This window comes from Rhamphochromis sp. 'chilingali' (assembly GCF_963969265.1).
Source record: "Rhamphochromis sp. 'chilingali' genome assembly, chromosome: 15".
NCBI classification, from domain to species: domain Eukaryota; kingdom Metazoa; phylum Chordata; class Actinopteri; order Cichliformes; family Cichlidae; genus Rhamphochromis; species Rhamphochromis sp. 'chilingali'.
Genome location: NC_137942.1, coordinates 12,112,651 through 12,125,823, shown reverse-complemented (window position 1 = coordinate 12,125,823; position 13,173 = coordinate 12,112,651). Strand labels below are relative to the sequence as shown.

The window sequence follows — 13,173 nt, the reverse complement described above, 5'->3', positions numbered from 1 at the left end:
TAACCGCTGCTTGGTTTTGTCTGTTTGTGCCTAGAAATGACTAACTGAACAACAACTTCTCTTTTTATTTCCTCTTTTTTCCCTTTCTTCTCTTTTCAATTTTTCTTTCTTCAATTCCTGCCTCCTGCTGTCTCTCTACCTCCTTAACCAAATTCAATCGACCCAATGACCTCTCAGAACGGGGCTCTTCACCCCTGACCTGGCTTTCGAGGCGATTGTCAAAAAGCAGATCCTCAAACTCAAAGAGCCCAGCCTTAAATGTGTGGACCTGGTGGTTTCTGAGCTCACCGCACTCGTCATGAAGTGTGCAGTTAAGGTAACCAGGGACACACCAGCCAGGAAGATGGCATTTAAAAAAAGGGATTAATTTTCTTTGTAAATGTGTATCACCGTCATCGAGTTTTCACCCCAGTGAAATCAACTCCAGACAACTCTTTGCCACCACACCATCTGTGTCCACTGCATTGAATGTGTGCATCCTCCCCCTGCCGTCTTCGTACTTTTAGAAGTTGCCACGCCATTTGGCATCTTCTTGGCGCGTCAGATTTGCTCACATTTGAAATATTAAACACAACTATAAATTTCCACCAGCTGTCTCCCACGTGCTGCTGGACCTAAGCATCAGCTCATTAGAGCATTTTTCCCCCCCACCTCCACATTGCTTCTGGTCTGTCTGAGCAGAGGCGAGCCCACCGCTGCTCCCTTTCTGACCCACATGACAGACTGACATTCTGTTATCTGCTGAACCAGATGGAAAGGGAACAATGTGAGTCGGGGTGGGGGGGCTGAGATGATATTCAGAGCCCTAAGGGCTCTGTGGGTGCTGTGACAGCTTGAATGAAGCGTTTCCATAGCAACAACTCTACACTACCATCTTGTGGACAGATGAAGGATCTGCATCTAAAGACATGATTTAAAAAAAAAAAAAAATCTGCTCTGTTACCCAGGCATCCATAGTCCCTGTCTTTTTCTCTGCCTCACCCACCCTGCTATTTCTCATCCAGTCTTCATTAATATAACTACTACAGTCAGCTAGAGACGACTGTTTTACACACACTCACAAAAATACAGGATTATGCCAACAACAAATATCGAGTGCGACAAAATTGGATCTTTTGTGAAGTCATCTCTGGCTGATTCTGCCACCTTATATAACAGACGGTCATTGTAGCTTTAAAGTCTGTTTATGTGCGTGTGCTGGATTGTGATTGCCTGGATATGTGTGACACTGCAATGTCACTTGACTATCTCTTTCCCTTTTCTTTGTTTCCTACTTATTTTCACTTCTCACTCCTGTTTCTCTCTGATACTTATTGGTAAGTCTTATTAAGCTCAAGCTCACATGTAAGTGTGCATGTGTCTCAGTTCAAGGCCGCAGTTATGTGTTTTTGTTGCCTTTCAGCTCAACTCCTACCCCAGACTGAGAGAGGAGACTGAGAGAATTGTCACAACTCATGTCAGAGAAAGAGAAGGGAAGGCCAAGGACCAGGTGAGATGCTGGCATGCTGATTAAACATTAGTTATCATTTTTCACGTGCAAAAAATGCATCTACAGTTCCTGTGTAACCTCAGTCCAGTAGTTGTATGTTTGTTTTTTTTTAAACCTGTCCTGTCAAACTTTTTTTTTCTTTTCTTTGTTGTGCCGAACATATTTTTGCTTTCCCAAGTAGAGCACAGTAGACTGTGTATGCTATTTTATTTATTTACGTTATTATTCATATTAATGTCCTGTGGTTGTTACGCTGGAGCAGACTGGGGGTAAAGGCCAGATAGGTGAAAGATGAGAGAAGAAAGCAGAGAACTAGAAAAAGAAAAGAGAGAAGGGAAAAAATAGCAAAGAATGGGATCGGGAGGGGGGTCGAGAGTGAAGTAAACAGACACGCTGGGTCTCCAACTGCTGTTTCTGTAACAAAGCACACACTGATGATACATGGCACCAAAAAGACAAAACAGAGGGAGGTACACAAACAGATATACCATTTTGCTGACAGAGAGAAAGACAGAGACAGACAGGGAGAAAGACAGAGACCCTCCAAGGGGGCAGGCCAGCAAACACACCAAAATGCCCAGTCACGCACCCCAGAGCCACCAAGCGCACGAGGAGGTGGTGGGGGGGTGGGGGGGGAGTGACACATGAAGTTATGATATAAGTATAATTAATAAATATTATAGTTTGTAATGTGAAGAAGTTCATAGTTATTGTTTTTTACTGTTATTATTGTATTACATTGTTGCTTTTTAATACCATTTTTATATTGTTAAGCACTTTGTGCAGCATCGGCTGTTTGAAATGTGCTATATAAATAAATTTGACCTTGACCTTAACATTTTAACACCTAGCATTAACTGTATCAATGACTCATCGAGCATTTTTAGTTTCTACATCTGCTGATCTTCCATCTGAAACACGAAGAAGCACATTTTTCCTTTTTAAAAACACCCTTAATCTCCCTGCAATTCTTTATCGGTAATTTAAGGTCATGCTATGCTAGTTGCCCTCTTGGTGTCTGCATGCATTCTTCCCAGTGACGCACAACCATGTTATAAAATGTTTTGTCTCAAGTCTATTCATATTTGTGGTTATCAGAGCTGCAGGTGGATGCATACATTTAAGAAAAAAAAACAGATGCCTGTTATATCCTGTATATTAGAACACTGCATGCATTATCAGGTTTTTTTTTTTCCATAAGGTTTGCAACTGTGTGTGTGTGTGTAGTCCTAGTCATCATTGGTATTTAGTGCTGCAAGTGAATTTGTAACTGATAGTTTGACCAAACGAGTCAACATAGATTCTAATCTCTTTAATCTTCAGGGGAAAAAAGTTTAATTGGCCACATGTGCTTTAAATATATTCCAACTTCCTGTTAATTTGACTCATTTCTGCTAAATTTTCACAGAAATCTGGCTTCTGAGAGAGAAGGAAAAACGTATTTATTTCGTTTCAGGTTTAAATTGTCCACGCTAGAGTTTCAGTCCTGGTAGCAACACTTTTAACCAGAAATCAAAACAAGTTGAGCTGAAATTCCTATTCTCAACTCCACTGCATCACTAATGCAGTACTGATGGGCTGTATCACAATGACTGTGTGAATTTAGTTTTAAATGTCAGGGTTTATTTTTGTTCAGTGTGTAATATCACAAGGGAGACTTTCTATTTTGTGCTCACTGTAATTGGTGTTTAATTGTGACCTCTCCCTCTTAATCATAACTTTCTGCTAAGGTTCTGCTGCTGATTGACATTGAGCTGTCCTACATCAACACCAACCATGAGGACTTCATAGGCTTTGCTAAGTAAGTACCCCTCTCACCTCCACCTTCTCCAGCCCAATTTACAGCCTGCTGTCTGTGACAAGTGTCTCACTGAGGGCAAGTTTGATGAACTTTAATTTGCCTTTTGTCCGAACGTGTGGTTCCATTGATTTTTTTTTTTTCTTGATTTTTTTTTTTTTTAAAAAGAAAAGACATGTAATACGATAACTTTCAGCAATCAATACGCATGCAATCCAGCTCTCACTTTAGACCCTTGACAATCACTGCACTGCTCCTGATTCCAGTCATTTCCTATAATAAGTTTGTGTCCATAGATGATTGTCTGAAAATGCTAGCCAAGGCACTATGTAGCTTGTTTTCCCTTCCATAGTTTTCCGTGGCGTCTGTCATATAAATGGCACGCACACAGCAGTCTGGCTCACAGCTCTGCACACTTTCAGTAGAATGTGCATGTGTCGTATACTGATTAACTATGAGAGAGCAAACCCGTTGGTTTGGTTTGAAATTGGAGAGTGAGGTAATTATGCATTTTTAGAGAAACTAGTTTCTGCTCTCTAGTTTCTAGTCACATGGTTGTGGAGAAGTCCCAATGAAAAGCAGAGGAGCGATAGATGGGGTAAAGATTACTGGAGTCAACAGCAAGTCGATGAGTGGGTAAAGACTTCACAAAAAGTGTTAGTTTGTGTCAAATCAAAGTAGGCGGCTTAAGCCAAACCGAACATCCGTGTTACCTCCTGCTGATGGTATTGGATGTTAGCAAGCTTACAGGGTTGCAGTTGGATGATTTGGACTATTGAGTGCAGAGCTCCAGCTTATAATTACATACATGTTGTAAACTACTGTGCCTCAGTGTGCAGCATGCCAATTAGTCATTTAGCACATATCTCTCCCTCTCAGTAAAGTGGATGTTACATTGATCAAGGTCACTTTAGATGCCGCCTTCTCCCCACTGCATGCAGCATTACTTGCTGAGCCTCCAAACAAAGTCAAGCATGCTCGGTTGCTTGACTATAAACACTACTTATGTTGGCAATGAAGAGAGAAAGTGCTGACGTTTTACTGCATTGACTTTAGATGCTTTTGTGCACTGGAAACTAATTTGCACATTGCAAAGTGTTCACTGTGTTTGTGGTATATCCCTAAGCAGTTTGTGGTTGAATTCGTGTTCTTTTTAGCATAGTAGTTACAGTAGCATGTAGTTGAGTGACGCTTCCCTGCTCTGTGTGGGTTGTTTCATTGACCAATAACAAAGCAAGCCCCAGAGTGTGTGCGTGTGTGAAGGTTTATCCTCTGCATGGCAAGCGGATTGATGAAACTTGTCGGCGGTAAGCAAGGGCTGTTTAACGGTTCTCATGACATCACTTTCAGTCTTGACTACAGAAGGCTGGATGATGGTAGCTCCCCAGTGTACGGCAACAACAGGTGGGCAAACAGAAAAGATTGAGGGTTTTGTCTTATAGCATTTGTAAGACCATTATAGTCCCCATGTAGTGCAAATTCTTCCCCAGCCTACTTCCACATCCATGTGTGTATGTATTGGTTCAATAATAATGACGCCATGAACATCTTAGGTAAACCCACACAAGTCACTTGTGAATACTTGTGTATTTTAGAGATGTGGTATAAGGTGTGTTGTGATCTCTTTATGTGATGACAGTGCTCAGCAGAGGAACACGGCTGCGAACAAGAAGAGGGCCATACCGAACCAGGTATGTTTGCTCGGTCAGCTTTTCACCAATCCCAGATTTAATCTTCCTTTACTGACGCCTCCCATTACCAACCTGTTAATAAACCTAGTGAGCATACCTGACATAACTTAGCAGTGATAAAGACCCTTGGCCATTAATCTATCTTGACCTACCTAACTGTTAATGACACTGACTGTATCCAGTCCCAATCTTTTCTAATCCTCATGTTCAACTGGCTGGTCTTTGCCAATATTGTTACAAAGCTGGTACCTCTCCTTTTCTATTTTATTCAGTGTTTTGTTGAAAAGTTTGTTTAAATTGTAAAGTGTATTTGAGGCAATTTTTAATATGATTGTATTCCCGCTAATTAGCCTCAATGGCATTTTCAGTAAGGGGAGAGTTGCCTTAGTGAACTTAAAGAAGACCCTGCTTCACTGCTTTATTGTTATTTATTTATTTATTTTTAACGAGCATTTGTCTCTGGCTGTTATTAATTGCTGTTTGCATGTGATCTAGGCATGATGGTGTGAAGCAAAGTAGCAATTGATCCCCAAATTATATTGATTGTTTTGCCTTCCCATTAACTCACAAGCATCCTTTGCTACAGAATACAGAATGTGCATGGATCCTGCACCTATCAACTGAGCAACAAATATGACATAACCAAATTGTGGTATACTTGAAGTAATTCTAATTGCATGTAATTCTCTTGCTCTCTCTTTCTCTCTATACCTCTTTCTCCTCTCTCTTCATCTTCCTTTCTCTGGTTGCCAAATGGATTTCCTCTGTTTTCCTCCTGTGTGTGTGCACTTCCTTCAAACTGTCATTCCTGCCATTTTACCATCTTCTTTTCAACCTTCCTCATTACTGCTTCACTCCTCTTCTTCTCCTCTTTCCTCCTACATCTTGTCCTTCATCTTCATTTCTTTGCTTCCTTACCTTATTTATTTTGGCTTTGATTTTATACTACTCCCCCTTTTTTTTTTTTTTTTTGGCTTTAATCTCCCCCCTCCCCCCCTCCTGTTACTGCAGGGTGAGATTCTGGTAAGTACTCCTCAAACCCACACCCTGCCCGGGGCAGTAGGGGTAACTCATGCAGAAGAACTGAGGCCATCACAGAAAGGTCAGCTGGTATAGTTAGGCTTCAAAAACAGGCTGCTATGAAATAACTGTTTAAACAGCTAGCTATAGCAAATAGCACTTTATACTTTCATCATAATGAATTGTTGTACCTCTCTGCAGCTTGACGCACTAGGAGAGGTCTACGAGGAAAAGGTAGAGTCTCAGGACTGACTTAAAGTGATATCAATTACAATTCTGACATCAGCACGCAGTCCAGTAATTTGGACTATCTTTAGAGTAACACTCGGCACATTGACTTCTGTAATTCATCACTTTAATATGACAGTAATTGTCATTAATTCTACATTTTGGTTGCTACTAACATTTTCTCTATTGAATAATATGAAAAAGATATGAATTATTTTGTGCCCATAAAGGCTTTTGGCACTTGGCAGTGCTTTGTTCTCTCTGTTAAGGACCAGAGAAAGATAACAAGGAACTCTTCCACCAGTAACCGTGGAGGCGTCAGTTCTCCTGTCCTTGGGTTTTTACCTCTGCTGCTGCCTCATGCATGGTGACTCAAAAGTTTGCCTTGTGGAAATCATCCGAAGTGTCACTGGGGACAAAATGGGTATTGAGAGTGGAACAAATAATAATAATAATAATAATAATTACTCATTTCCTTTATGGATTGGTTGTTAGATTAAATTCATTACATTCTAAAAGATACCTTCTTACTAATCAAAGCTGTATTTGTACTATGATTGATTATGACTTTGGGATTTCTTTAATTAAATGAAATGTTTTGGGGGTTTTGGTCATTTTGATTTTCTTTTTTTAATATTTGACAAGACAAATTCAAAATGTCATTATTTTTATTTTTTTACACCAATCCTATGAATTTCTTTCCTTTGACTCTGATGTAATCTAACACCTTTAATTAACCATTGCATCACAAAAATTTAGATTTAACTGACTACAGAAACAAGAACATCTCACCTGTGAAATCCTCACATCGCTTATGCAAGCTTACATTAAAACAGGAAGCAGTATTTCTACCTGCCTTAAATCCCCTGGATTTAAGTCCTTTTATTGCTCTGAAAAGTTACGTTATGTTCATGCCAAGGCAAACTACCACGACTAGCTTCTGCATTCCTAACTCCTCTCCCATGTTTATGTTGGCGCTTTTGAACCAATTAACCTTTATTTCCCATTGCTCACTCCAGTCCTCTCCTGGGTGGAAAAGGAGTGCAGGAGAGAGGTCTAAAGCAGGTTTTGAAATGGACATTTCCACTTAGATGCAGTCTGCAAAAAAGCACACTTCTCAAAGATAGTTTCACATACTGCACTTGAAATGCATGAAGCTCTGTGTGAGAAAATGGAGAGACCATGGTTACACTGGTTTCTCCATAATGCATGGACTCTTCCTAAATTGATTCCCTCTCCAGCTCTCCACTTCAGATTTTTCTTTGCTTTTAAATTTTTTGTCCCGCTTGTGATCTCTGCTAACTCCGTCCATCTGCTTGGCTCTGTGTTTAATCTCCTTCGCTACAAATCACTTTTCCTTCTTTACCTCTTTCTTTTAAAATCAAGTAATTAACACTCTTTTCTCAAAGTTCAGCTAAACCCATTAACAATGCTGCTCTCTAACTTCCAGTGCATAGGCTAGGCTTTACTGACCCGCTGGCATTAACATACCACCGTCGACCTTTGGTTTTTGACTTTGTATCAGAGCAGCCATGCTGTGGGTACTATCAGGACCCATTTGGTCATTTCCTTACTGTGGACTATAGACAATGAGGCCTACATCCCTCTTTTCAACCTTGTAATGCTTTTGTATATAGTCATCCATATTACATGTGTATATACTAGATAAATGTGCATGTTTTTCTGTTCTTTAGTCACTCCATTTTGTCATAGTTTAGCATTTTCAGATTCTCTCTTTTGTGATACCTAGTTAAGTAAATTAGATTTGTTTAGGTACAATGTTTAATATGTACATAAAAAGAAAAAAACACAAACATACCAAGGCCCAGCAGGTAAGCGGGTAAGGTTTTATTGTTGTTAAATCCCATAATTAATGGAACTTTATGGGGTCCACATTTCGCCAGTGCATGAACCTCATTGTTAAAGCTTTCCCTCAATCCTCCTGGTACCCCTCTCTCCCTACAACCCTTCTCCGTCATATTCTCCTGACCATACAGGTGATCAGGAAAGGCTGGCTAACCATCAACATCAGCATCATGAAAGGAGGCTCCAAGGAATACTGGTTTGTCCTGACTGCTGAGTCCCTGTCCTGGTACAAAAATGAGGAGGTGAGAAGAGTTGCTGTGTGGTTAAGACGCTGCTGCTAATATAAACTATCCCAAATGAGGATTTGGTGTCATTTCCCAGCCTAGCCTAACCAATGTGCAGACTACTGTTCAGCTGCAGCCTGATGAACAGGTAGTCTGAACACTGGGCAGGCGAGGTGGGGGTTGAGGGGTGAGAAGGACTCTGATGGGAGGAAGGACCCAGAGGTCATTACGTCTGCATGCTGCAACTGTAGGACCGAGGACACAAAGAGTAAATATTATCTCAGTAATCATACATATGAAGAAAAAGCCACGTGTATATAGGAACTGCTTATTACTAAAACAACAGAAAACTTAAAATTTAAGTTTTTTGTGTGAAAATGCAGCATTACATGAAACATTTTAACCATTACAACAATATGTTTAAAGTGACTCAGGCGAGTGACTTGTGCCAGCCCCTCTTGGCTAAACAGCAGTGTCTAAATATGTTTTGTAGAAAAGATATGTACTGAGTCTCGAATTCAAGGAAAGGAGACAAATGTTCACTCCAAGAAGCATGCGTGCCCTGATGGATAAACTTAAAATGATCAGACTTAACTGATTTAACTAAAATGAAAGTTTGACTACTTTTAATAGCATGAAATTCATAAAAAAAAATCATCACATTGCTCACCCACTTGATCGTCCTTAGTTGTATCCATTCTTCCACCAAGATTATTATTATTATTATTTTTTTTAAAAAGAAGTCATCATTTAAAATATATATACATACACACACACACACACACACACACACACAAACGTTAACTGAAAGGGCGTCCTCACGTTGGTAGCCTTTTGTGAAAAGTCGAAGAGAAAGGAGCGGTACGATGGTGGAGGCAAACTGACGTGGCAGGCGGGCTGAAATGTTCCAGCCGGGATCTGACTTTGGAATTTGCAGGAAATCGTACTGGGTTACGGGGGCCAGAGCAGAGGGAGGGGGTGATTGTGTGTACAAGTGTGCATGTGTGTAGACACTTGTTCACATGAGTCAGCCTAAATGATTTAGGAATTGGGTGTGCAAGTGCGTCGTTATGCACACGCCCAAAGTTCAGTTTTATGTATTTGTTCGCTTTAGTCAGGCTTGTCTGTTTGTTTGTCTTTGCACGTGCAGTTTTTTTTTCTTTTCTTTTTTTGCGAGTGTATGTGTCGTGAGGGCGGGGAATCATGAGGAACTGAGTGATGTAACTCTTGGGCCTGCACCCCGCTCTCTGTGGTTGTACAGACATAAATGCTTCCAGATGTCTTTGCTCAACAGCGAAAGCTGGCACCCCATCCCCCTAGAGCTCCCTCATGCTCCTCCTCCTCACACTCATCATGCATTTCTTCATCCCACCAGCCTGGTGGTCGTCCACACAGAGGAAATGCATTCCATCATGTCTGCTCATTGGTGTCAAAGTATCAGAGCAACGCTCTGTGATTTTCATCTACAGCCTACAGTTGAAATCAGAGCTCTTCAACCCTACATAGTATGTAGGGGTTACACATCAAATCATTTAGAAGTTCTATAAGTAACATTTTTGAGTTAAGTGAAATATTCAAACAGAGAACATTTTCTGTGGTATTTAAAGAAAGCAAATGAAGAACTGAAAAAGAGTAAGGGTTTTTGTTTCCCACAGAGAAATTAGAATTAGAAAAGGCCTCCAAAGTTTGGGGGGAATACCAGAAAAATTTGATGCCATTAAGGACAAAGAAGGCTCTCTATAAAATCCCAACCTGATGAATAATTTTTCTACTAGTCTGCTTTGAGGAAAGCTTCATATGTTTTAGTACCATCGGTCATTTTCTGAAAACTTGACTCTGAAATTTATTTTTGAATTTTATTTGTTTTTCAATGCTTTTGTAAATTTCAGTAAATGTTATTCACATCATGAGAAATGTCTTGACTATTGGGAGGTTTAAAAAAAATTCACTACAGCACTGTGTAGAAGTCCTTATGTGTTCTCTGTTATATGTTCAAGGTTTGCCTGTTATTATTACTTTGTGTCGTGTGTAAAAACGTTTTTTTTCTCATGCTAGGAAAAAGAAAAGAAGTATATGCTTCCCTTGGATAACCTGAAGCTCAGAGATGTTGAGAAAGGCTTTATGTCCACAAAGCACATCTTTGCAATCTTCAACACTGAACAGAGGTCAGTCGTGTTAATAATAAAACCTGTACTTGTTGACCGGTATTCCTGCAGGCCTATCTTTTCCTTGTGTGTGCATGAATTTGTGTATTTGAGTGAGGCTACACACAGCCACTTGTTTATCTCTACAGGAACGTGTACAAGGATCTTCGCCAAATAGAACTGGCATGTGATACTCAGGACGATGTGGACAGCTGGAAAGCGTCTTTCCTCAGGGCTGGAGTTTATCCAGAAAAGGACCAGGTATGTAACAAAGTATTTCTGTTTGACTGGTTCTTTTCCATTAAAGAACCAGAAAGCATTCATAATCAAGCTCAGAGTTTGGACTTACTGTGCAACTATAAACACTCTATAGCGCTTTTTCTCTCTTTACATTTTCAGGAGAATTTTCATATCTGCTCCTATTACAGGAAGTAGATGTGTGTAGGCTATAATTCTGCTTCATCTTTGCTGTTTTGTGTTTTGATGTTGTGGTTAAGGAGGAGAATGAAGAGCCTTGCCCTGCAGATACATTCTCCATGGATCCTCAGTTGGAACGGCAGGTGGAAACCATACGCAACCTGGTGGACTCGTACATCAGCATCATAAACAAATCTATCAGAGATCTTGTGCCCAAGACCATCATGCATCTCATGATCAACAGCGTAAGTTCAGCAGTTCTCACCACCAGACCAAAGTAATTGACTAGACTCGAAATACGCTAGAAGTAGAGTTATCCAATCACATTGGAAAATTTCTTTTGGGGGGAAGGGTTTGTTTTTATAAGTTGGGCATAGCAGTGTGCAATTTCTCTGACGGAGCAGTGATCATGTTGCGGTGGGCCATACTGTGGGAAGTGACATGCGTATTTAAGTTACAAAGTTATGCAGTTGCACCATGAAATGGGTTCAATCGGTTGATAGTTGCAGAAAACAGTTGGTGCCCACACCCATACTGTGTAATGCCTGAATGGTGTGGTGTTTTCCAGCACTATTCAACCATCGGAAATACAATATGAGAAGAATATATATCCTGACAGTGTCTGCATGTTCTGGGTCTGTTACTGCAACACTGCACTGTATTTCACTTAGAGCTTAATTGGCTTCTTTTCTGCAGATTCTCTATGACAGCCACTTCATACAGTGCATAATACATTCAAGCACAGTTTCTGGTTAAAGCGGATCCTAATTGTGAGGATATGTCCTGTGAAAAATGCCAACAGTAACTGTATCTCAACCTAAACTTTAAATGAGAGCATGTACTATTGCAACACTCTGCATGTCCTAAAATATTGCACTTCCACACAGTATCCCTCCTACGCACTCAAAGTGTATTTCTGTGAACTGTGGGAGGACGTAGCATGTTTTTTACTAGTTCTGTTGATCGTTGTCTTTCTTAAAACAAGCTTTTAATTGTACTTACAGTACTAAGTGTATTTGCTGTAGAACTATGGAGAACAGTTTTTAGTTTTCTTGTTTTTTGTTATTGGCATTAGTCGTGCATTTTATTTTGACACAAGTTCCTAAACCTGAAGCAATTAAGAGAATTTATGAGGCATCCTCACAGTAACTTGCCCACTGTCCATTTATTCTGATTTATTATTTTAGTGAGCCTACTTTGACATCTTCTAGCAGTCCAGCAACTACACATACACACACTTGTAACAAACTCCTACACGACTGTCTAGTAAGCAGCTCTTTTGCCAAGACTTTCAAATATTTTTGGTCACAGATCTATGCGTATTTTTCTTTTATGAGTAAGTATTAACCCCATAATATCTTATTAATTGGAACCACATACTACAGCCATTTTCCTGCTCCATATCTAAAGATTCTGTCTTGATTAATATGTCCTCCTTATAGGCGAAGGACTTCATCCACTCAGAGCTTCTGGCCTACCTCTATTCATCTGGGGATCAGAACATCCTGATGGAGGAGTCGGCTGACCAGGCCCAGCGTAGAGACGAAATGCTGCGCATGTATCATGCACTCAAGGAAGCACTGGTCATTATTGGCGACATCAGTGCCAACACAATCTCCACCCCAGTACCGCCACCTGTAAATGACTCCTGGATGCAGGAAGCCAGGTGAGGGTTAACGGGGTGTGAATGTAATAGTTGAAACACTCTTTCTCTAATCACACAGGAGAATTCATGTGATCTTTGTGTTGGTTTTCATTTTCCTTTCCGTTTGTCATGCACTAAACTTTTTCTCAGTCCGACCGCTCAGCGCAGGCCAACTCCTACATCATCCCAACCCCCCAGCCGTCCACCTGCTGTGAGGGGACCAACACCAGGACCTCCCTTGAACCCTTCCCCTGCATTTGGAGCACCACTCAATCCCTCCCCGGCCTTTGGTGCACCCCCAATCCCCTCCCGCCCAGGCCCGCCCATCAATGCCTTCAATAGCAGTCAGGATCCCTTCAGTGCACCCCCACAGATCCCCTCCCGGCCTGCTCGTGTCCCTCCCAATATTCCCAGGTAAGTTTTATGATGTGACCAGCAATGCGTGGAAGGTGTTACTGTGATTTTTGTCGCACAGACTCTCTAACACTTTGTCTTTGACGTCACATCATCGTGTTTCTTTCGAGAGTTCCAGGCATGGTTTGTGGTTTGTCTGTCGTTTGTATACATACCTATTATTTCTGTATGCGTCATTCTTTCCTGAGTCTCAAGTTTCTCTTTGTCACTCTTCTTCCGTTCTTCTCTCTCTTCTGC

General features: G+C 40.8%; 2 protein-coding genes across 6 annotated transcripts in view; both read left to right on the top strand.

The window, feature by feature from the left end:
* Positions 1-13,173, top strand: part of LOC308411130 (uncharacterized protein) — a 123,732-nt gene that overhangs the window by 49,758 nt on the left and 60,801 nt on the right. The window lies entirely within an intron of this gene.
* The window catches only part of dnm2a (dynamin 2a), a 34,469-nt gene that overhangs the window by 17,273 nt on the left and 4,023 nt on the right, over positions 1-13,173 (top strand). For 2 of the 5 annotated variants that reach the window (XM_080904866.1, XM_080904864.1), the window contains exons 11-20: positions 1,403-1,489; positions 3,220-3,290; positions 4,927-4,978; positions 5,990-6,001; positions 8,224-8,334; positions 10,372-10,481; positions 10,610-10,721; positions 10,958-11,122; positions 12,320-12,543; positions 12,673-12,936. In XM_080904866.1, coding sequence (XP_080760992.1) covers positions 1,403-1,489; positions 3,220-3,290; positions 4,927-4,978; positions 5,990-6,001; positions 8,224-8,334; positions 10,372-10,481; positions 10,610-10,721; positions 10,958-11,122; positions 12,320-12,543; positions 12,673-12,936 — 1,208 coding nt within the window. Of the gene's footprint in view, positions 1-177; positions 317-1,402; positions 1,490-3,219; positions 3,291-4,926; positions 4,979-5,989; positions 6,002-8,223; positions 8,335-10,371; positions 10,482-10,609; positions 10,722-10,957; positions 11,123-12,319; positions 12,544-12,672; positions 12,937-13,173 lie in introns of all 5 variants that reach the window. The other 3 variants (XM_080904867.1, XM_080904868.1, XM_080904865.1) reach the window with 3 other exon arrangements.